Below are 25,592 nucleotides of genomic sequence, written 5' to 3'. Positions count from 1 at the left end.
ACGGAGTAAGCTTAAATTATAGTATGTCAGTTACGGGTCCAAGAGTCTTGGACATCAAATCCAAACAGCACTTCCTCGATGAACCATTCATTTTTAAAGAGAATGACGCTTATGCTTTAATTCTGACTAATAACTCGATCACGATCGAGACATGATTTCGCTGTCGACTCGGCAAGTGAGTTTGTTTCATTGTATGAGTGGCGGTATATACCTACCTGCCTACCTATCTATCTGATGGACTCAACCACCCATCAGCCATGCAAGAATTTCACCCCATCTACATCCTCATCACTCATCTACATATTGCCTAATCTCACGATCGAAATACCAAGGACTAGGACGATGATCTAGATAATTCCTTCATGTCATATAATATACACGAGACTTAGCCATTCATTCTACTCCAAACAACACTTATGACAACACATCTCACAAGATCTCGGTAGATACTTAATTTTCACAGAACTCCAACCAATGAGAAGAAGAAACCAGAGCAGAGCAGGCTTCATTACCTTTCAAATTTCGCCCAAGTCAAAACAAGTTCTTCCTATCAAAACTCAAGCCAGCTCCATCCTCTTCCTTTCCTATTCACTCCAACGAGCATGACTCGTAACTTCAACTTCCAACCCTCAAACTCTCAACTATAATTAGTATTCATTATATTTGCTTCGGCAAATTACTCTTATGCCCCCTAAGTCAATCAAATACTTTCATACTCTGAAAATCGCATTTGTTCTGCTCTCATGCCATTTAGATTCTAGTAAAAGAACCTAGAATAGAATCCATATCAAGGTCATGGAATTCAGTTTGTAGGAAATATAATCTATAGGGAAAAAATCAAGGTTAAAGCGATGATATAGTAATTATAGATTCTACTCTGAACCTATAGAATCTATTCTCCCCTTTTAGTAACCTACTCTCAACCTCCAGAATTTACCCTCTCCCGGCAGATTCCATCCTCCCCCTATAGGATCTTCCCTCCTCATGTAGATTCCGTCCTTCCCCTATAGATTCTACTTTACCCTCTGGATTTTGCCCTCCACTTACAGAATCTACACTTCCACCCTGAATTCTACTCTTCCTTCCGCTATAAATCCTAGTCCGAAGTAGCTCCTATATAGATTCTGCTATAGATTCTGCTATAGATTCTAAGGGCATGAGAGACATTTATTATGTTTGATTTCATTCCTTAGCAAAACAATTTCTATCTCAATATCTTTCTTCTTCCAGTTCCAGTTCCATTACAATTCAAATTACGTACTCAAAACCCGATAACCGTATAACTACATACAAATACATACATAATCACCTATAACCCCCCCGTAAATCCCATCCCTCCCCCTCCACTCACAACTCTTCTATGAGTCATATCCCATTCCATTCCATTCCATTCCTTTCCTTTCCATCTTCCCACTTCCCCTAGCTATATGCATACTTGCCTCTTCCACTTCCTCAAAAAAAGATGAGAAAAGAATCACATAAATTTATATTTTCACGCACAACCCTTCTCCAAATATCTAGATACCATACCATTCCCTCTCCTATCCTTACAGTTTTTCTTGCAACTTTCTCTTCTCACAAGCTCCTCTCCTTACAATCGCTTCTTCTTCTTCCAACCCCCCTCCCCCCCAGAAGCTTGCATCTCTCTACTTCCCACAGAAAATACCCACCGCCCCCCTCTCAAGTCCCGAATGAACCAAGAATTAAACAACAAATGAAACTACATACACGCATACCACCCTATTCCCTCCAACCCACTGCCAAAAACTAGATACAAAGATACCAATTCCATGTCTTCTTCTTCTTCTTCTTCTTCTTCTTCTTCTTCTTCTCCTCAAATAAACAAACAACCAAATAACAAAACTCACATACCTCTACATATATATACATATACCTACATAATCTCAAAATCCATACATAAATCCCAATGTTCAATACCTACCTCTATATATACATAACCATCTACAGTCCCCCCAAAATCCCATCTCATTTCCTATTAATCTCATTTCGTCCCATCCCCAATCTTCTTACTTGCCACAACTTCATACTATTCATTTACTTCCATTACTTCCATTACTTCCATCACTTCCCCCCCCCCAAAATGAACAAAATGAATGAAGAAGAAGTAAAGATTATATATATTTTACATACCTATACGTACCTATCCATCCCGAAACTCCATATATGCAAGTCTTAAGTTCCATTCCGCTCTTGAATCAGTGAAAATAGATATCTACCTACCCACCCACACATTAAATATACACAAACATAAATCCATTCATTCAGATCCACACACAACCCCTTTCTCCTCCATAATTCAAATATACAAATCCTAATCTCAATTCAGTTCCAATCCTAATTCCAATCTCAAGAACTTGAATATATCTCTATCTATCTCTTTATCAATCTATTCACTTATTAATCCATTTATTCATATAATAAATATATATATATATATATTTATAAATTTATTTATTTGTATTTATATGTAAACTCTTTCTTTCCAAAAATGTAAAAATATAATTTCTAAATCCTAATTTATTAAAAATATTTAATTAAATACTTACTTTTTAAATAATATATATATATATAATTTAAATATGTAAATCTTAACCTCAATCCCTAACTTAAATTCTCAAAAATGTATATTTCCCCAACCCTACTCACACAATAGAACATATCCATTCATTCACTTCATATACTAAGACATAACTTCCTTATCCCTCAAGATCCAGAATCCAAATATATGAATCTTAATTCTAAGCCCAACCCCAATTCCTATCCAATGCATCAAGAGACTAAAAGTACTTGTGAACCTGTTAAGCCAACCACTCACCTATACTAAAAACACTATATCAACAATATGTTACATTACAAACATCACATCACAAACACTATACCAGAAACACCACATCACCTCACAAATACTATATCACAACATAAAATCTCATACAAGAACCATCTATATACCATATTCAAATATTAAACCTAATTCATCTACTAACTCACTCATCTACTCACCTACACAATAAACAACATACCCACCTATCCACTACCCATCTATTCATCTACCCATGCATCTACAGCACACCCAACAACTACGTATCCCCAACCATCCCCAACCATCCCAACCAACTCGAATACAAACCCTACAAAAGCCATCTACCCGGATAATATACTCATCTACTCATCTACTCACCTGCTCATCCACTCAATCTTACCAAATACTTATCTACACACTCATCCACTCACTAAGTCAACTACCCCACTTTCCGACCACCCCCTGTTTCCGACCACCCCCTGTTTCCGACCACCTAAAAAATTCATATTATCTACACTTAAAACTTTAATAACTCAATAACTATTGAACTTCAATGAAATCGCCTGTAGAATCACTTTCTATAGCACTAGAGCTATCATCTACCTCATCTTCACGATCTCCAGCTTCAATTTGTGTACGCCTTATAGCTCTAATCCCTGCGAACTTCGAATTTGGAGATACCACAACCTTTCGCCTTTTTCTAGGTAATGCTTCATCTAATTGATATTCTAGCTTTCTAATCTTATTCTCTGCCTCTAAGAGTTCATAATCCTTAGCATCGAATCCTTTTATAATCTTGCGAAATAGTAATCTTCGTGTTGGCAAATCGATCTCCTTCTCTTGAATCATTATATCTCTATATTTTCTGATATCGGCTCCTTTTTGAGGGGTTTTCCATTGAATAAACGATGAATATATATTCCATTGAAGAATAGGATCATCATCAGATTCAGGATTAAGTGATAAAACCTCTCTATTGCTATTTTCAAGCAAAAGTCGACTCATAAGAGGTTTAGCCATATTTTTGGGCCAAAGACCACTAGCTTGCCACCCAGACTTGATATTTTGAATAGTTAAACCTTCTATTCTAGCCTTCTGATAGCAAGAAAGGAAATTGCGCTTTCCAATTGGTGAGGAATCGGATAATAGACTTAATTTATTAAGTTCGATTCGATATGCACTTTTTAGGGGTGAGAACACAGATAAATCGAGTGGTTGTAGTACGTGTGACGTATGTGGTGGGAGAAATAAGAGATATATGTTGTTATTAAAGCATTCTAACATAAATGCTGTAGTTTCATGGCTTCCGTGTCCGTCCAAAATGAGGAGTCTTGAATTTTCCGGCTGAATAGGGGTAGTTTGAGGGATATAGATCTTTTTCAGCCATTCTAAAGCTGTAGCATCTGTAGTCCATCCATTTTCTGTAGCGGTAAAGTTCCAACCCTTGAATAGAGTCAAATCTGTTGGAAACCATTGTTGTTGAACTGATTTTCCCTTATATATTACAAGGGGAGTAATGCTTTTTCCATTGGCTGAAATGCATTCTATAAAAGAGGTCCAAATTCGAGATCCAGGTTGCTTTTTTTGAATAAATCTTCGATCAGTGCTTCCTACTACTAGTCCATTAAGACCCTGACCCTCCATTATACCTGCTTCATCCATATTCCATCTGTTGGCCGGCTTAATAGCCTTGATTTCAGGGATTGCGAGGTTCCGGAACCACTTCTTAATAATATCAGATGTAGCACCTGAAACTCGTGCAGAATCGATTTGATGTTGCTTCTTAGTTCCAATATTAGGATGCCTTCGAAAAAAGCTATGTATCCATTTCTTTCCAAGTGAGGGATCCTCCCCTCGTACAATAAGGAGGTGCTCTGCCATCTCTCTGATTTGACGATGTGTAGGGCTAGTACCAAGAGCTTCCTGTACTAATATCCATTCTGCTAGTCGATTCTCCTGAATTGGAGATAACTTTTGAAGTATTTGGGCGCCTTTTTGATGCGAAACTCCACCATATATTCGATCGTGAAGTGTGGTACGTGGAACACCATAATCCAAGCTAGCTCTTCGTATGCTTGCTCCATTTGTAATCGCTCTAAGAGCCTCTGCGATATCTTCTTCGGTATATCTATTCTTCATATCACAATTATAATAATATCAAAATTTCAAATCAATTGATTAAAGCATTGTTGAGTTATTCAAAGTATAAATTTTATAATTACTCAAAGCGGTGTGGTTTTTGAGGTGGTCGAAAAGAGGGGGTGGTCGGAAAGTGGGGTAGTTGACTTAATTCACCCACCTACTCACTCATATATAAACACTCACTCATCCTACCCATCCACCTATCTCTCTACCTACCTACCCATCTCCTTCCACCAACCCAACCCATCTACCAGTATCCCTCTCACCAAACCACTCAAGTTCATTTCATTGCCTCTTACGTCATATTACATCACTTTAGATCCTTTCCCTTTCTTCATTCCTTCCATTCTCTTGTATTTCTGCTTCTTTCACTTCACATCATTCCCGTTTCTTCCCACCCACCAGATCGTAACTCCCTCACCCTCTCACCCCATGTATATTCATCTTGGCAAAAAGACAGAACAAATCTCTTTCAATGACTCGGTCGATTATTCTAGACCTACCTACCCACGTACCTAGTCTCCGAGTTCTATTTCTAAACAAACCCCCTAATCCACAATGATCTAGGCTCACACACTACAAGTCTGCAATATATCACACTATATAAGGATGAAACACATAACATAATTGTACCTGGTGTCTATTGATTTATTCATGATTTCATATAATACATATCTATTCATCCATCCCATCAATCATCACCTCGATTCTTCCAACAACACCATCGTCCCACCTCAGGGTATATTATTTGACATCACATCCTTTCCACACCAATTCGTTTCCTTCCATCCAACTTGAAGAATCCCCCAAAACATTCCTAAAAACCAAAAAGCCACACTCATCTCAAGCACAAACTCCATGCATTAAACCCGGGTATATAAGAGCCCCTCCCTCTCAAAAGCTCAAAGCCCAAAGCCAAACGCCACGCCAAATTTTATCACTCCGTCCCTCCATATTGTTACAATTCCTAGATATCCATGCCCCAATTTTGATTCTGCCATGATGCTTCCATAACGCCTCAAGATGCAAGTCCCTTATACGATTCATATTCATAACCATCGTTCCATGATTCCGTGCAAATGTCTCACTCATCAGAGTCGTCCACTTTCCCATTCAGTCCTTCTGATTAGCCCTCCAGTTCTCCAAAATCTTCCTTACTTCCTTCATAGCCACCGGCTTCGTCATAAAAAGATCAATGCCACAAGCTCTCGCCTTCTCCACATCATCTTTACCAGCCAAACCCGTAAGTGCCACCACTAGTGCTTCATTTTTCTTCTTACTCTTGTCTGTTCCACCGTCGGTTATTGCTCGCTCCCGTCTTGACTTTTCTAGTTTTCGAATCTCTTTTGTGGCATCGAATCCATCTAGAATTGGCATACTGATATCCATGAAAATGACATCATATCCCTCTGATCGTTCTTCAACTTTTTTGACTGCTTCAAGTCCATTTTCTGCCTCATGAACTGTTGTGTATCCCAATCTCGTTATAAAGTGACGCAGAAGTTTAAGGTTTATCATGTTGTCATCTACTAGAAGTAGATTTGGTGTGAAAGGGTCAGAGTCTGCAATCGTGATTGGAGATTGGCGTGCAGTTGCTGTTGCGGTTGAAGAACCAGATGGGTGACTAGTCACATACCCAACCGATGGATCAGGTGGAGATAAGAGACCAAAGCTTGAAGCGACGGGGGCGCGGAGGTTGTTCTCCAGAGAGATTTCCTCATTTGAAGTGGAATTTTTACCACCCAAAGGTAAAGGAAATGGAAATTCTTTGCCCTTCTCAACAAGTGCGTTTGGAGTCGGTGATTCAATGGCCTTCCGAGCATTCTCGCTATCAGCCGCCATACGACTATTATCCAATACTTCGCCACCATTCGGAGAAATGAGCAAATCCTCAAAGACGTTACTCAGATCATTAGTGCTAGCTTGCGCCATGACAGATGTATCGGGCGTGATGGCTGTACCACTTCCAGTTGCCACACCTTCAAGACAAGATCGAAGTGCTCTTGCAAGTTTAAGTGGACCCACTGGTTTCGCTACTACGGTGACATTGCCTTTGATGCCAGCTTCTGCGAATGAGTGGTTGAAGCGTGCAGAGTGTGGCGATAGAACTAGAATTGACGGTTTGCTGTGACGCGGAAGCAATTTACGGAGATTCGCGAGCACAGACAAGTCTGGAGCATTCGCTAGGATAATCTTTGGGTTCTTAGATAGTGGCACAATCTTCAAACCATACCAATTGGTAAGGAAATTTCTGACAGACCCTTCGAGAAACTTCCCCTTCCTTGCAAGTATAGGGTCTATCGTAGGAGGATTAAAATTAAAGAGGCCCACTTCACAACCGCTTATCTCACTTCGCAATAACGATACTGATTCGTCTGTCTCACGCAACAATGAGGTTACAGCTTTTGGTGTTGCTGGTGCTGATGTCTCTCTTGGCATTTCGCGAAGAAGTGGCAAGGTAACTCTGACCTCTAGAGGCATATATTAGTACTGTGCCAACATTTCATATTTGCGCAGCGGAAGAGTTCAAAGTTACTCACCAGTACCACGTCCCAACTCGCTATCGATCGTAATGTCTCCTTCAAGTAGGTTGATAATACTCCTCACAATGGACAATCCCAATCCAGTTCCACTCGAGAGAGTATTCTCCTGAGCAAATGGAGTAAAAAGCTTCGATCTAAGGAACTCGCTAGATATACCCTTGCCCGTGTCGGTCACTGTCAATATTATCATAGATCTCGGAGTTCTCCCATCACCAGGAACATTAAGATCATCTAGTTTGGCGGTCTCTAATTTGACCCGTACATAGCCGTGTGACGTATATTTCAAAGCATTGCCGAGTAAGTTCATGATAATTCTTCGGAAAGCACCGGGTTGTGTAGTAAAATTGTAGTCATCTAGAGCAATATCTAGGATGACTGAAACTTGTGGGATTTGGTTTGCTGAAGATGACATGGCGAGTAATCCTGATTGTCGTTTCGAATCCGAGCTTTTGTCATGTATATCATGAACCATATCGAAAGTTTTTGCCGTCACACTTTGGAACACATAACCAGCAAAAACACTTTCAACCACCTCTTCACAAAGAACTGCCACATCCACAGGAGCAAAAAGATTAATCATAGGTAAATCGGATTGCTGTAAAGCCAGGGGACCAGCGTTACTCGATTGCGATCTTCGTTTCGTGGAGCCCCGACGATTTCTACGCCAATTCTTCTCAAGACTACTAATTTTAGAAAAGTCCAGAATATGATTCTAGAAGAAGTAGTAAGCAAGGGTGAACGAGGTCCGGGGCATGAGGAAAGGGAAATGAGAGCAAGCTACTCCCAAGAGCAGTCAAAATAGACTCACAATAGTATCCAAGAGGGTACGGCCACAACTATCAATCGTTTCGACAAGTTCTTGAGCTAGATTTGGCAATGAAAGATCATCCAATATCTCAGCAGACGCAAGTATTCCGTGCAGCGGGCTTCTCAATTCATCTTTGCACCATCGTTAGCCCCCTTGTTAAAATACTGACAATCATTGCTCAATACTTACGAGAAATACTTCCGATAAAGTCACTCTTTTTCTGATCGGCAACTTCGGTGCTTATGCGAGAACATTCAGCCATGACACTATTTCCAAATGCAGTGAGAAACGACAATTCGTTTTGTTTTGATAAGATGCGTGTAGGCTCTGTTGACCAAACACAGCATGCACTGAGCCAGCGAGAACGGCCAGCATCCCAAAGTGGAACAAATAACAACTGGCGGACGCCAGGAAAATGATTCGACAAGAATCTTCCATCTGCTGCAGCCCTAGCCATTTTATTCTTTCCACGTTGTTGAGTTCTGCCCGGTCTCACAGAAGATCTATAACCTTTGAGCATCTCATCATCTGACGCTGAGGACATGGATCCATCCGAATCAAAAGTCCATAGCTTTCCGCGTGGGTACCGGCGCAAAAACTGATGTAAAGACCTTTCCTCGAATGGCAAGAATGAATGAGTCCCCGGGTATGAATCGCCATTGATTGATGATGCCTCGGGGGTAGAGAATCCCAAAATCTCGATTTCTCGTGTTTGTGACATGGTCGACGATCGAGTAAAAGGTCGTGAAATCGAGAATTGAGGATTGAATCTGTTTCTCATTCCATCATCACCACTCGTCTGGCTATCAGTAACAGACGATTCCAAGTTAGAAGCTTGCGTATCACTGCTGAAACCTTTTTGTGCATCGTAAAATACAGCTCCGCCATCTACCTCAAATGTTTCCCTAATCAGATTGGAAGCGCGGGAGAAGAGCAACTTTAGAGCCGAAGCTTCGGTAAATTCCTCGTCAGGGGTATCAGTTTTACACATATCGGAAGGTGACTGCTCTGTTGTACTAGTCTCTCCATAAGAGGAATAGGGGGTGGATTCCATCCCTGGTCGTTCATTGGTGAATGAATCCGATCGTTCAGATCCCAAAACGGTACCTTCTATCCTTGGAGGAATGGTTGAAGTTGAGGTAACATGCCCCTTTTCTTTACCATTGCTAAGAGAAAGTGAAGTAGCACTTGACACCCTCGAATCTTTTGTTGATGATGAAGACTTTGACTTTTGCCGTCTGATCCCTGTGTCTGTTTCAAACTGGCCAACAATCTTCGTACCCTCTCCGTCTTCTGCTTCCATGTCTGCCTCTTCGAGTTCTGCACGTCCTTCGACAAATGATGCAAGACCTCTGCTCATCTTCATGCCACGTCGATGTTCCTCCACCTCTCGAGTCAACTCTAGATGCTTCATAACGGTGCATGCCATTGTGCCCAAGAAAGAGATGTCATCTTTGGAGAGACCGGGCCTGGCATGACTATCGACCACAAATAAACTTCCAATCGGTATGCCTCGCTTGGTGATAAGTGGAACTCCTGCATAGAATCTGAGATGTGGGGGTTCCGTAACAAAAGAAAGTTGATTGAATCGATCATCTGATGTCAAGTCATTGACAATGAATGCAGGATACTCTTCACCCAATATGGTTGGGGCAGTCTCGATGGTCCTGTAGCAGAGATTAAATACAATTGATGACTTGATTTTAAATTCAAATTCGCTTTTGTCATACCTCTCGCACAGCCTACCAGCCTTTGACACCGAAGTACAGCCAAGCCACAACTCATCACCTGGTTTGTGCTTTGTGGCATCCACTAGGTTTAATGATTTTGTGCTTTCTGCAATGAAATACTGAGTGCCATCATCGATAAGACTTGAGGGATTTGTCAGCTGTGAACCCAATGTGACAGATATGCAAGCTTGTATCATACCTGATCATTGCTCTCTGCACCTCTAATCTCCATGATACCAGTTGGCAGAATGCTGTCAGCGATGTGTCGGGAGAAGAAATTTTGGTTGAAGTAATATCAGATTGTACTTCTATATCCTGATTGCCAAACTCGGTGGATGGTTGGGGTACTGGAAAACATGTCTCTGTATTTATGGGAGCAGTAGGTTGATAGTACCTGAAGGAGATAGATATCAGTATGATAGCTCTTTCGCATTTGAACTCGCGGTACCAAATGAATCGGTAGTGAGCCACTTCTAGACCATTTCATGAGATAGACATGATTGATTCCCTTCTATTTGACTCAGCATGTGTGAGTCTTTTTGTGTCTCCCCCCATGATTCTTGTTACACTTGTGCAACCGATTCAAATTAAACAATGGGACATACTTGTATAATTCTCTGGCTCTGGCGGAATCGGAAATCCCCTCCACATGCGAAAGCGCGACTGTTGCTTCTACCGGCGCCATCTGCGCTGGGTTTTAGTTGAATAGCTGGCCAGCTTTCAGAAAGTTCGACAGGATTGAGAGAAGGTAGTCAAGGTGATGATCAGTCTATGATCCGTCTCTAGGTGAGGTGGGAGTGGTCGGGGAATGGTCGAGGCAGTAAGGTCTGTCTAATGAATGCGACGATCAGAAATCGAGTGACTAAAGTTTCTGACCTTATTGATGATCGGTATATTAGTATATTGAATGGTAATGGTAATGGGAAAAGACAAGGAGGGAGTAGAGATTTACTCACCTAGCTTCTAGTTGGTTTGCATGCATTGGCTTGTGTTAAAAAGCAACCCCTCCACCTTTTCAATATGATTAAATACCGACGATGCAGCCCCAAATCCAATGCCAATGCCTTATAGGTAGCCGTTTCGCAGATAGACCAAATGAAATAAAGTATAGATGTGTTAGACACTGAAGGGAGTCTAAGCCTTAATAGTATTAAGGTGAATTTTTTTAATTTTGGGTTTAAATAATAATCTTATCTTGTTCTTAAATACACGATAGACGTAGAAAGAAAAAGAAAAAGGGTTTGGGTGGTGAGAAGGATGGTTGGTAAATTGGTAGATTGGTAGATTGGTAGATTGGTACGAGTATGTAGTAGTAGGTAGAGTATGTAGTAGGTAGGAGATAAGGTTGGGTCAGTGTATGAATTATTATTAATTGAGTTTCGAGTTTGACTTCAGATTTGACTTTAGATTTGACTTCAGATTCAAACTTCAGATTCAAACTTCAGATTCACCAATTCGACTGGTGGAGATTACCTAATAGTTACTAAGGGGTCCTAGTTTTACCTGATGTATGTTTATTAGTATGATAGCATTATTAGTGTGAACATGCTGTGACTGGACACGGACCAGAAAAGAAAGAAATAATAAGAAGGAAAGGAAAGGAAAGGGAAAGGAAAGGGAAATGTTCAGATTGAAGCGTGTCTCGAGTGTGTTACTGCTATCTGGGACTTTCTGAACTCTGGTGTGGCCGGCAAAAGGTCTGGATGGGATGTAGAAAAATCGATCGACATCTTGCGTCATTATGCATTGATTCTTGATTAATATGGGTATCGTAAGCGAAAGAGGCGTGAATGTAAAGATGTCATCAGGGTCTCTGGAGCACCCCGGGAGATTCTGGAGGGATTGAGCCGGTGGAGATTTTCTATTGCCCTCTTCACTCTCCCTTTTACTCTGACTCTTGCTCTTATTATTCTTACCCTCGATCTCACTCTCACTCTCACTCTCACTTCCACTCTCAGTCTTCACTCTTACTACTCTCATTCTCCACACATGCCTAATGATCCAAAATCGGGTTGTTTATATGTGTACCGTAACTGACACTTTACTCTTTACTTCACTCTTCACTCTTCACTCTTCACTCTTCATTCTTCACTCTTCACTCTTCTCTTTACTCTTTACTCTTCACTCTTCACTCTTCTCTTTACTCTTTACTCTTCACTCTTCACTCTTCCCTCTTCCCTCTTCCCTCTTCCCTCTTCCCTCTTCCCTCATCCCTCATCCCTCATACCTACCAATGCTGTATTACATCCCTAGTACCTAGTACCTATGAGGTACTACAACCATAAACTCTTTCTCAACCTAGTCTCTTCACTGTCTAGCTACTTCACCAGACTAGAACTAAAAGATGACACTAATGGACCCTTTGTTTTACTTTTTTTCTTTCTTCCTGCTCAATTCTCGTTCCTCTCGTTCCTCTCGTTCCTCTTCCCCATATTAAATTATCTTGACGCTTCTCGGGTGGTTAGTACGTTGTAGATAAAGCAATATCAGGAATCATCCTTGCATTTGCATTTGTAAGTATCACGTTACCCATCCTTCACTTCCCATCACCCCCTGAAATCTCCCCAAAAGAGTTCCGAATAGTTTCCCAAGTCTAATCGATGAACATTAGACATCGGCTCTTGGGTATAGCCCGCCAGCCCCGTGGCACCCCTCGTACAGTGTACACCGTCCTTTATACTTTTCTTTAGTGGTGAAGATTAAGCTTCCGATCTAGACCCAGGACTCTCTTCACCACATGAAGCACTAACATCTTCCAAACATCGAACCGAAATTCCTCACAAACATTTGTGGCTGAGCGGTGTCCCCAGCCATTCCCCTTTCAGGTGATGCTCGTCAACTCGTATGTATCAAGATTCAAAATCCCTATGTCTCATTCAGTATGGCTATGGCATTCTCGAATGCTATTTCTTCGGAAGGTGGGGGGTGGCGTGCTTGAAAATAATCTGAAGCTCGTTGGGCTGAATGTATAAGGATTGTCTCTTATCATTCTTCAAATAGCTACTAGGTCAACGACTAATAACTATGCTTCAGTCTCGTGCATTTCAATAGTTCAGTACTACTGTACCGGAAATCGTAGAGTCGGGCGCTTCCGATTCCGTTATGTCTACTTTCCCGTGGCATAGCATGGCGCGGCATGGCAAGGGAATTTTGCATTCCGGTCACGAGAGTTTGATCTGATCCCAAGGTAGGGTTGATGGAGCTCGGTCTATCTTGGGGGAGGGGAAGGATGAGGATACACGTGGTTTGGCACACGGAACGGATACCGGTGCTCCCATTTTCAGGGAAACGGTGACAAGTAGACTAAGAAGAATATTCTGGAAGGAATTTATCGGTATACGGCGTCTGTCCATGATATCTGTCTATGATGTCGTGAGCAGTTAGAGAAAATCGACTTTGTAAGGTTGAGGAAAAGTTTAATAAATGAAGACATTCAATATAACAAATAACCTTAATAATCAAGGAATTTAGTGACGATTTAGACTTTACCAGATCAATTGGAACTTCAGAAGCATGAAATTGATGTCACACAGGTACTCGAGTTAAATTGAATTTCACTCTTTGGTCCTTGCATCTGCTCTATACTCTTGGTGTTTTCTCTGTACTGTGCTTCGAGACGAGAACCATAGATTCTTGAGCATCTAACCAACGATACCATTTAATTATCACTCTTAGCATTTAGTCTGCCTCCATGGCAATGGCCCTCGGAGAGCCAGCGGAGCGTCATTTAGATGCAGACAGACAGACAGACAGACAGACGGATCATGTAAATCGATATAAGGTTATTGATCGATTCCAAGTACTATCTCTCTATCTATCATCTACTTGTTACCACCTATATTCACCTGTATATATGCATATACTCGAATACAATTTATGTTGAATCTTTAATTACGTTCATTATTCAGTCTGTCTCTCTCTGTCTGTCTGTCTCTCTCTCTCTCTCTCTCTCTCTCTAGGTAATAGGAATTCTCAGTCATATCTAGGTGCGACCATCTAGTCTACTGTGGGTAGCAGGTACTAACACACCTACTTCGTACTCTATACTGCTGCATCTGACATTCATCTCCATCCATGGATCCCTTTGATCTCATCAATTTTGGCCTGAGGCACTTCCAATCAAATTCTCCATCTATTTTTTACCCATCCATTTGCTCATTTGCCCATTTGCCCGCCACGGCGCCACTCTACACATATCCAATCTCTTCATCCTTTCGGCGTTTGCGTCAACAAGAATAGATTCCTTACATCCGAAAGATTCGGTCCCTCACACGATCTGCTAGGATTTGATTGGCAACATCGACTATTCTTACATACATTGTGACGACCAAAAAAGCCTTAGATGTAACTACCAAGATCTCGAAATCGACTCACATCAGGATTAAATCCCGAGTTTTCCAAAGAGCCGCTTTTTTCACGATACACAATCAACCAACACTCGTACCCATTCTCGTTCAACACCTACTACCCATCTGCCCCTTACACAAACATCTCCACCCCACGAGTACTGGTATTGACAAGTGGGGGTATTCGAGTACTCCTCAATTCAAACTTCACTCGGCTGGCGATAGTCGCATATCGATCGCATATCAATACAATTTGCATCTGCGAGTGGCGCGAAGGATATTCTCTCATTCAAAGACCATCTTTCACACTCCATCTCTACACTTCATCTCTACACTCCATCTCTCTACACTCCATCTCTACACTTTCACCATCATTCATCATGCAAATAAGTGAGACTTCGATCAATATGAAGCCGGATCCCAATCAAGTCGCATGCGACGAATTTTACAACAGCCTCAACCTCGACAACCTACCTCCCAACCACAATCTACAAGCTGCTGGGGCCAAGAACAATAATCCATCGGGCCCAGAGACTATAAAAACAGAGGTCCCGCAAAAAGCTCCAAAGAAGAGGAAGAGAGTGGTAATCTCATGCACCGAGTGCCATAGGCGCAAGCAAAAGGTTGTTTTCGCTTTCTTATTGTATTCTCATAAGATGAGTTGTCTAATACCAATTCTAGTGTGATCGTCAATTTCCATGTTCGAATTGTGTTAATCGCAATAAGCAAGATGTGTGTCAATATGAGAATGAATCTGCGAGGAAACAACAATTACTAGATGACTTGAGGTCGTCTGATAATGCGGAATACGGAAAAAATGCACAAGTCGAGTCGGATTCCGTAGCAAAAGTTAGTGCTTTAGGATATGCAAAGTCAAATGGGGCCCATTCAAACACAACTCTGGGAATCTTCAAGAAGATAGAGGCAGAGGTCAACGATGGGGCCGCTGTGACATCGCATTCTATAACAACATCAGAGAATGCTGGACTCCGGGAGAAATACAAGAGCTTAATACGACAATTACCCTCGCGACCCTACATTGATATGCTTCTAAAGACCTTCTTCCGCGAAGTCAACTTTCAATATTATGCTTTAGACGAAGGAACCTTTCGCGATCATCTCAGAAATTGGAACAATCTCTCTTTTGCAACTTTGAATAAAGGACCACAGGAATTACCCGCCGATTTACAATTTTTTCCCGCTCTCTTATTCCAATGTATCGCTATGGCCTTACTGTTTCAACCACCAGACCATGATCCAAGTTTGGAGTCACTCAAATATGCAGCAGGGATGTCATTTGATGATCTTGCGGCTGATTACAGTGATTCGGGGGTCAGTATCTTGACCTTGTTAGGAAAACGAAATACTACTCTTGTGACTGTTCAGGCCGGTTTTGTAAGGGCGTCATACTTGAAATATAGTGGAATGGTGCCTGAGAGTTGGCATTCTCTATCCCAAACAATCAAAGATGCGCAAGAGATTGAATTACACAAGGATAATTATCAACCTCAACGTCACAAGCCTGAGGATGGATATGAACACATTTGGCATCAACAACTTCGAAGGAGAACTTGGCTTGTACTCGCTCTATGGGATGTGCATATGGCATTGGTTCTTGGTCGACCTACCACCATTGATATGCGTGATCCAAGACCACCTTTCCCCATCGACGCTCCTATACCCGCGACTCTTGAAGATCGACGCAAGACCCCCCCTCTAGAACGGAAGCCTACAGATATGCCCACACCTTTGACAATGTTGTTATGGTATGTTGAAGTTATGGCTCCACTTTGGGATATATATTACCTCGAGAAAGATGGACCACAGCCTAGTGATGCACTCAAGGTTCAAAAGATGCACATTAATATCAAACAAATTCATGAGCTATGTCCACCCTACTTCAGAGCCGAAAATCCCGACACCACGTGGGATAATCATCCTGATTGTTATTGGCTTCCACCCTGCAGATTAATCTTTCAGAATGGTGGTGCATTCACAACAATGGCTCTTCATAGACCATATATTTGTCTTTCGGTTTCAAGTCGCCGTTCTGCTCTTGAAGCTGGTTTGGATATTTTGCGGGTTCAACGTGAATATTTCAGTTTGCTACAGACAAAACATTACAAAATGTTCAACCTTGTCCTAAATACCTTTGACGCCATCATCCTCTCAGCCGCCATTTATATTCTACATCCATTTGAGAATAGGGATCTTCTTGACAATACTCTACAACATTTTGATTGGGCGATGGAGAGATTTTATACTATGATCGGTCGCAATGCCATTGCAAACACTGCAGCTGGTGTACTCAAAGCAATCAATATTCGTTTGAAGAAAGCATTAGGAACAAACAAACCTCAACCATCAACTCCATCAGATGTTGGATCCAATCCATCATCAACCGTCGCTAGCTCACAAGCTGTAAGATCTGGTACTTCTACATCCACACAATCTTACAACTCTCCTGCATCATCTACCGATCCTTCAACCGTATCCTCGGCAAATTCTGTCAATGGAAGTCATTACAATCTTCCTACAATACAAAACTTAACCTCACCAAATCCCAATATACCAGCCGCCTGGGAATTTCAAGGAACTAATAATATTATGCCACACAATTTCGATCTTTCTTCAATCGCTCCTCTACAACCGATGCACGATCTAATATTCAATGATCTGAGTACGAACCTTGGAGGAACAAATTATGACTTGCCATATCAAAATTTCCAAGACGCAAGTTTATATGCACAACCTGAACCATGGCAATTTGAAGGAGATTTGGGTCAGGATAGTTTTTGGGCAGTCATGAATAATTACAATCCTTAATTAAGGTCTTGGGGATATTTTGGGATGTTATTTGATTTTGTTCATTGTTCAAAAAAGCGGCAGTGGTAGAAGGCGTATCAGCAGTATATATGACGCGGATACGAATTTCAGGTCTTCACATAATTTTTGAAATGATGGGCTGGTGATTTGAAAAGACAGAGAAGGTCGGTGGGTGTGGATATGGAAGTAAAGGGGATGATTAAAATGTTGTGGTATACGTTTTGACATCATCCTGTCCTATTCTAGGTTATGACATCCTAGATCAAACGATATATTACTGGGGCGGGGCGGCGATTGTTGAAAAGGCTTTGAGGGGTAGATGTGGAAGGTATATCGGCAAGCCTACACGGATACGGATATCATGATATATATAATGCATATGCTACACGGAGTTATTGTTCCCTTGTTGTATAATCAAACTACCCATTGAGAGTCTATAAAAGTTTACTTGTCTCTTCACATTTGCTGATATTTTTCTCTCTGGTGAAATGTCTCGATGATAGTGTAATGAATGAATTTGAGGTCCAAGAAAGGGCATCAAAAGACAAATCCGTAGATAGACGAATGGGAAAGTGATATTGATATTGATATCTCATGGGCACGAATCGCTTCTGGGGGAGTAAAAAAGGTTTGTAGTCTTATATCGTGCGTGTTTTCTGGGGTTTTCTTTTTTGATTATCTTTATGATAGCTCGTGTAAGATTACACATAACTACTTCTCGTCTCCTGTCTCCTGTCTCCTGTCTCTTGTCTCTTGTCTCTTGTCTCTTGTCCCTTGCTGGGATCTTGAGTCTTGAGAACGGTGTGTGGTGTGTAGTGTGTGGTGTGTGGTGGTGGTGTGTGGTATATGGTATATGGTGTGTAGTGTGTGGTGTGTGGTGTGTAGTATATGTATAGCGGAGAGGAGAGGAGAGGAGAGGCCAGATATAGATGGGGATAGGATAGGGAAGGGAAGGAGAAATATAGACGTATCTTAGCTATTGATATTGGGGGGTTTGGAAGTTGATGAGTTTTATGGTTGAGGATTGGGAAGTGGGAAGTGGGAAGTGGGAAGTGGGAAGTGGGAGGTTTGAGGTATTTGGTTGGTGATGTTTGGTGATGTTTGTCGGTCGATTTATGTATGTGTGTGTATCTATGTATTTGTTGGATTTGTTGTTCTCTTTGACTTGGGAGTTGGGAATGGAAGAGAAGGAGAGGAAGGGAGGAGGGATAAGTGGGTGCAGAGGAAACAAGAGGAGATTGAACTCATCTATAAGTTGAAAATATCTTGCCCGTAGTTTGTTAAGTAGGTACTGAGGAAGAAGAGACGGAAGGAAGGGGGATTTTCTTGCGTTTTCTCTTGCTGTTTCTCTTGCTTGCGTTGTGGTAATGAATAAGTGGTTGGTGGGTTGAGTTGTGTTGTGCTGTGGTGTATTGATAGATGAATGAGCAAATGGGTGAATGGATGAATGAATGGGCGAACAATTGGAGAATGGGAGCGAGTTAGTCTTATTTGATTTTATGTGATTTCATTTGCTTCGTCATACACTGTGCTATGATATGATATGACTACCACCAGATAGACATCAGATGTGTATATATTCCTACTGCAAACGAAGTCATAATTATCTACCTATTTATCTATTTATGTTCCACAGGAGCTGATGCATGGAAGTCGACTGATCCCTTAGGATTTTATTCCGGGATATGAATGAAAAGTGGTTGGTGTGTTGGGGTATCGAATTTGGTGTTCGTTGGGATGGTATGGTATGGGATGGGATGCTATTGTATTGTAGATACAGCACTATGCATTAAGTTCACGCGCAAGGCCATTTTACACCCAAACTTACCATATTCGAAGAGTCATAAAAACCTGATTTTACTGTTTATTGATATACAAAACTTCAACATCCATCAAAATTTATCAGAATAATAATAAAAATTGAATAGATTATTTTCCACTATTTTTAATTCTATTTAAAAAGGCTTTGAATTCAAACCTTTTAAAAAGTTATCAAATTCGCTTAATTTTGATGTAGGAATTCAATTTAAAAACTTCTTTTATTTCAATCTTATATATAATACTAGTATAATAATATAGAATTTTGAAATTAACATATAGTTAAATTCGATTGATTTTGATTCTATAAATATAGGATTTATTAAAAACCATTTATTCTAATAAGATTAATATTTAATTGAAATTATAACGAATATTATATAATATTATAATTACTCATTATATATACCTTAGTTCAAGACTAGCTTAAACTAAGCGATTATTACTATATAAGAAATAATAAGATTTCTTAAGAATGTCTTCTTTCTTTAGCTTTCTTATTCTAGTTGTTTAATCTCTATTAATATGCTCTAGTATATAATTATAATAGAAATCGAGATCTTAATTTCTCTACCTGTTAATATAATTAGAAATAATCCTTTTGGAAAAGATATTTATACTATAATTCTACTTTTATTTATTAATTAAATTGATTATCTATATAAAAATGAGTAGTCGAAAAGAATATATCGGGATAATGATTTATAATAATTTATTAAAGTTGTTAAGTTTATTCAAGGAATTAATTTTGCGCGAATTTTATTGAGGTTGCTGTGCAGTAATATATCATAATTATATTAGTCTAGATAAGAGATTACCCGGTAACACAATATTCTCGTGCGACTGGAAGTTGGAAGTTGGAAATGCCGATATATGTGTGTGTGTATGAATCACCTGCTCACCTACTTACTTGCGTCCGATTCTTTCTTCATTTCTTTCGGTCGGTCGGTTGATCGTTCTATACAGTATACTCATCCATCATCGAAGCCGTGAGAGAAGTTAGGAAAGTGGAAGAGGAAAGAAACTAGGGAAATTTCTGAAACAAAACTGCTTTCTTTCTCAATACTACTACGGAACAGGAGATGGGATTTTCAGCAGAATGTTGGATCGATGATCTACTTTTATTTTTTGTGGTGTATATATACGGATGTAGATCTATAGGTGTGTGGGTATGCATGTAAGTATGGATGGATGCAGCTGAGTTGCATAAATGCGTTAGGCATGTTGCACGACATCGGATTGGATTCACCACGTATGAGTGTATGTATGTAATTGGGAAGAAAGAATGGATGGATGGATGGGATCGAGATCTATTTGAACTTTGTGTATATTTTGAGATACTTAGAAAATTTCCCAAGATACCAAATCTGCATATATGTGCAAGTTGAAGTATCAAAAAATAAGCTCCATTTCCATCGGGAAAATGCCAAGACAAGCCAATGTAGCACCAATGCGACGGGAAACATCTACTTGCACACCCTCACTTTCCCGGAATGGGTGATTGGATGAGAATTCGTGTTTGGGTATTGCGGCTGAGATGCTTGCAGAGCTGGAGGGAAGATCGAAGGTGGGTTTGGTTTGGTGCGAGAGTCTTATGGTGCTTACTAGTATGGGATATTGGTGATATTGGTGGTATTGGTGGTATTGGTGGTACCAATATGATAGAAGATTGATACTCAAGTAGGTAATTTGATTGGGATTGCGGGGGTTGGATTGGTTGTGAGATGCTGGGTTGAACATCCCATTTTCCTTGGTATATTGGTATGTATATATTGTCGATTCCTCATTCTGACGTGTATTGTTTCAGACAACTTTTGATTTGATGGTTGTTAGTTTTGTTTGCTTCATTTGCTCTTACCCTTTTTTTTTTGGCGAAAATGATGGGGGTAGCGTTTCAATATTGATGGGATTTTATTACTTTATATCATTACCTATCATCACTCTCTCTGGGGAAATAATGATGAAGATATATAGAAACCGAAGCTGAAGTGGTGTTCTTTGAAATGAGATGAAATATATTCCTGAGTGACTTTGACGGGAGAAATGTATTTGGTTTATTGACGATATCGGTGGTTAGATCAAACAGAGTCGTCGGTTGACCAGCAGTCAGAGTGAAGAAAGTGAATACCTCAATCTCTGTTCGGCCTTGCCAACTCATTCACCTCGATAATCCGTCTTCCTCGCTCAACTTCAAATCATGAATTCACCCTTCTCGGATATGAAGCTTTGTCCTAATAAGATGGCTTCAATTTTATATTTGGGAAGCCTCAATTTTCTCCTACGATTTCAAGATTTGACTACTACGGGAACAACGATAGGAAATCCATCGTCTCTCAGTATATCAAGATCATCAACATCTTCAAAACATACAAAAGACACAGAGGTGAAGAAAGGTCTATATCGCCAAACAATGAGACTTCTACAACCATTCATGGAGCACTGGCTCTTGATTCTCGTTACGACGTTTTTGGTATATCAGGTTACGTTGGTGGTTTATCGACTTTATTTTAGTCCTTTGGCGAAGTTTCCGGGTCCGAAATTGGCGGCGGCAAGTCTTTGGTATGTTGGGTTTTTGATATGTTAAGGTCAAGGGGTTCTGGAATGGGATGTGGAGTGGCAAGGAGAAGTGGCTCGAGAAAGAGAAAGGTTACCTTATTGTGGTATCTTTGCAAAAGATGTGGTATGAGGGTTTGGGTGTTTGAATTTGGCTAATACACGTGGTGATGCAGGTATGAATTCTACTATGATGTTTGGTGTGATGGACAATTTACTTTTAAGATCAGAGAGTTGCATAAGGTTTATGGTGTGTATTTTTGATTTTCTCGTGGGATTTTGGTGTTAGGTGACCAGACTGTTACTTTTTATGTCTTCTAGATGTTGTGTTTTGGTTTCTCAAAAGATGTGTCGTCATGATATTGATTCTCCTTCACTTCATTTATGCCTTCATGTCACTTATCTTTTACCTCCGCCATCACTATCTCTTAATCCATCTCTATACTTAATGCCTCACATTTCTCACAACCTCTCCTTCACACCATCACTCTATCCCACATACTAACATCCCAGGTCCCATCATCCGCATCTCTCCCCATCAACTCCACGTCTACGACCCTGCATTTTATGAAGAATTATATTCCCAACACAAAGTCCGTCACAAGTATGCCTACTTTCTCGATCGTTTCCAACTTCCCGCTTCAGCTTTTGGAAGTGTAGATTACAAACTTCATCGAGAAAGACGCGCTGCTCTCAATAAATATCTCTCGAAGCAAACGATCAAGAAATTGGAACCTATGTTACTTGATATGCTTGATAAGTTATGTGGAAGAATTGAAGAGTTCAAGGAAAAGGGTGAGAAGTTGGATATGAGAATTGTTTATCAGTGTTTTATTACTGATGTTATTACTTTGGTTGGTTTGTTTTCTGTTGTCATATTGCCTCGGTTTTTCCTTTTGGTTCTGATTATGAACTCGTTTCTTGACAAACCTAAATTACCGTATAAACTAACTCCCATACACAGTACGCACTAAATCGTTCTTGGAATCATCTTGATTCTCCCAATTTCTCACCCCTCTGGGTCGAAACAATAGCCGAGACCGTCAAATTAGGTCATCTCCTAACACAATTTCCTATTCTCCTACCTATTTCTCTAGCACTTCCCAGATGGTTCTTAAAAATCACCAAACCTGGTTTTGCTCTGCTTATGGATTTTCGCAAGGTTAGTATGCTTTGCCACCTTCCCCTTTTCCGCTTCTACTTTTCATTCATAACCGAGAATTGAGAGGAAAAAACTATCTAACTCTTCATTTCACCTAGGCAATTGAAGTAGATACTAAGAATATTCTCGATGGCAACTATAAATTTGATCCTGATAAAGGCAATGGAATTGAAGGAACAATTGTCCATGCAATTCTTGAATCGGATGAAATTCCTCCGTCGGAAAAAGAATTCAAGAGATTGTTTGAAGAGGCTTTTGTACTGATTGGAGCTGGGAGTGATACGGTTTCGAATATGTTGACTGTAAGTGGTTTCTTATGTTTCTTGTTTTCGAGGAAAGAGAAAACAACGGAGGGGAAGTAGCGGAAGAAAAGAAGACATTAGGAAGAATACACATGATCCATAACTAACATGATGAATCACAGAACACACATTTCCATCTTCTCGACAATCCACAACATCTGAAAACCTTAAGGGAAGAATTAAAATCTGTTATGACAGATAGGTACGCAAGAGCTTGTTTGAAAGATCTTGAAGGTCTTCCGTTTTTAAATGCTGTCGCTAATGAAGGTTTGAGGTATACATTCAATCCCTTGCCCTTTTCCTCTTCTCTAAGCGCATCATGTATACTTGGGAACTCACTCTAACTAACATACTAAATAGACTTTCTTATGGTATATCAACTCGTCTTCCTCGCGTTTCTCCTTATGAAGTCATGATGTATAAAGATTGGGAGATTCCTGCTGGTGTACGTATTGTTTCCTCTCTCCCATTCTATTCCATTCTCTTCATTTCTACGGAAGTACTTTCACATTATATCATCACCCTTAGATTCAAATTCAGTCTTAAACAAAATGAAAGAAAACAAAATGCTAACCTCACACAGACACCCGTCTCAATGACCTCAGTCCACATGCATCAAAACCCCGACATCTTTCCCGACCCTCTGACCTTCAATCCCTACCGCTGGTTAACCTCTACTCCCGCCAATAATTCTTCTTCCACCACTCTCACCCCCGACAAAACTCTCGAAAAATATCTCGTCGCTTTCAGCAAAGGATCGCGCTCTTGTGCAGGCATCAATCTCGCCAAAGCCGAGATTTTACTCACGCTCGCGACGATTTTTAGAAGATATGAAGTACAGGAGTTGGTGGAGACAGATAGGAGAGATGTGGAGGTGAAGAGGGATTTATTTTTGCCGTTTCCCGAGGTGGGAAGGGGGGGTGTGAGGGTCAGGTATGGATAGGGATGTGGTGAGGGTAAGGGGGGAGAAGGAGAAGAGGGGTGGAGGAAGATGCAGGGAAGTGAATAATGTTTCATCGAATACTACAAATGTGTAAACAGTACCTATTTACAGTATCGACACGAAAAAACAACAAGATGCCTACCTACGCGAGAAACTCTGGGAAAGCTATGCAGATAAGAGGAAGCGAGAAATACACAAATACACATTACAAAGCAAATACCTCACAATCTCGAGAATCATGTGTGGGATTGTGTAGCATGGATGGATGGACGGATGGACGGACAGATCGACAAATGAACTCTTCTACCACATGTCAGTCGTTTAGAGGATGAATAGAGTATGTAGTCTGAGATTTTGAGTTTGGAGTTTGGGGTGGGATATCGGAGAATTTGAGAATTTCTGGGGAGGGGGTAGTCCAGAGCTCTAGCTGTACTTATAGTCACACCCATTAGTTGATATCTATACAGATACAAATAATCAGGTTGTCCGTACTTACCTGTATATCAATGTACCATGTACCATCTATCCAATAGCCAATATGAAGGTGAATCTTAGAACCTCGAAACCAAGATTGGATACAATAGGTAATGAGATGTATTGAACTCAGAGAGTCCGTCCCGTCTATCTAGTATGCCTAGATCGGAATTTTATGATAAACAGGATGCAGATACGAATATGAATAAAACAAGAAAACAAATGGAGAAAAACCAAACACCGCTCTGCTCACCCTTTCCATTTTCCATCTCTTCATAAACTACCCTCCTTCCCGCCCCAGCACCTCGCATATCTCCGCATACATCTCCGCACGAAACTAGACTTAGAACCTGATGATCTCATAAATCTTATAAAGAACTAATAAACCAGTATATAAATCATGAACTTAATTTGACTTCTCATAGCCCTCCCTTCCTTTCTTCCTATCTTGTCTTTCCTTCTCTCATCTCATTCTCTTTTCCCCTCTTCTTTATTATCTTTTCATTTACTTTCTATTCATCTATATAATATTTTAAAACTATATTCTTATATATATGTTATTATTTACTATTACTATTTATTATCTATTATTTATTATTGATTATTTCTGTATTTACTATTTATTATTTATTATTTATTATTTATATTATTATTTATTATTTATTATTTATTATTTATTATTTATTATTTATTATTTAGTATTATTATTTATTATTATTATTATTATTTATTATTTATTATTTATTATTTATTATTTATTATTTAATTTAGTTATTTTAGTATTCATTCATTCCTCATTCATTCATTCATTCATTCATTCATTCATTCATTCATTCATTCATTCATTCATTCATTTATTCATTAGATAGGAATTAATAGATACAAATATCTCATTATATATATATACTCATACAACCTATAAGAATAGACTTGAAGATAAAAGATATAAAGAATTCGAAAAATAGCTTCTTCAAACTCTGCTCCCCCCTTTAATTCTCTATCTAAAGAGCAAATCGAAAATACAAATACTTAAAAAACGCATCAAACCAAATCAAGTAACGGCCGTAAAAGTTTAATATATTTTAGTAGCTAAGTAAAGTATTCATATAGACCCACCTTATCTC

The 25,592-nt window shown here is 39.9% G+C and overlaps 4 protein-coding genes across 4 annotated transcripts; 2 read left to right on the top strand and 2 right to left on the bottom strand.

Annotated features, from left to right (window-relative positions):
- Window positions 1-3,361: 3,361 nt before the first annotated feature.
- On the bottom strand, window positions 3,362-4,960 carry EAF01_004588 (uncharacterized protein; the record flags this gene model as incomplete). Its single annotated transcript, XM_038912842.1, has 1 exon — window positions 3,362-4,960. One exon carries the CDS (start codon window positions 4,958-4,960, stop codon window positions 3,362-3,364), a length of 1,599 nt encoding a protein of 532 aa, XP_038770928.1.
- Window positions 4,961-6,076: 1,116 nt separating this feature from the next.
- EAF01_004587 (uncharacterized protein) lies at window positions 6,077-10,729 on the bottom strand (the record flags this gene model as incomplete). The annotated part of the gene is made up of 7 exons (XM_038912841.1): window positions 6,077-7,434; window positions 7,504-8,218; window positions 8,315-8,445; window positions 8,504-9,981; window positions 10,045-10,185; window positions 10,244-10,438; window positions 10,650-10,729. 7 exons carry the CDS (start codon window positions 10,727-10,729, stop codon window positions 6,077-6,079), a joined length of 4,098 nt encoding a protein of 1,365 aa, XP_038770927.1.
- A 2,856-nt stretch (window positions 10,730-13,585) lies between these two features.
- EAF01_004586 (uncharacterized protein) lies at window positions 13,586-17,666 on the top strand. Its single transcript, XM_038912840.1, has 2 exons — window positions 13,586-15,013; window positions 15,072-17,666. Exons 1-2 carry the CDS (start codon window positions 14,771-14,773, stop codon window positions 17,214-17,216), a joined length of 2,388 nt encoding a protein of 795 aa, XP_038770926.1. The 5' UTR covers window positions 13,586-14,770; the 3' UTR covers window positions 17,217-17,666.
- A 3,210-nt stretch (window positions 17,667-20,876) lies between these two features.
- On the top strand, window positions 20,877-23,994 carry EAF01_004585 (uncharacterized protein; the record flags this gene model as incomplete). The annotated part of the gene is made up of 8 exons (XM_038912839.1): window positions 20,877-21,593; window positions 21,764-21,837; window positions 22,101-22,441; window positions 22,552-22,749; window positions 22,848-23,051; window positions 23,174-23,325; window positions 23,412-23,496; window positions 23,635-23,994. Exons 1-8 carry the CDS (start codon window positions 21,232-21,234, stop codon window positions 23,992-23,994), a joined length of 1,776 nt encoding a protein of 591 aa, XP_038770925.1. The 5' UTR covers window positions 20,877-21,231.
- Window positions 23,995-25,592: the final 1,598 nt, after the last annotated feature.

Source organism: Botrytis porri (genome assembly GCF_014898465.1).
Source record: "Botrytis porri strain MUCL 3234 chromosome Unknown BPOR_006, whole genome shotgun sequence".
Lineage (NCBI taxonomy): Eukaryota > Fungi > Ascomycota > Leotiomycetes > Helotiales > Sclerotiniaceae > Botrytis > Botrytis porri.
This window is presented reverse-complemented; position numbering and strand designations above follow the sequence as displayed.

Coding starts and splice junctions, on each gene's coding strand:
- EAF01_004586 (XM_038912840.1), top strand. CDS start 14,771: ATGCAAATAAGTGAGACTTCGATCAATATGAAGCCGGATCCCAATCAA. Junction 15,014..15,071: donor GCCATAGGCGCAAGCAAAAG/GTTGTTTTCGCT, acceptor TACCAATTCTAG/TGTGATCGTCAATTTCCATG.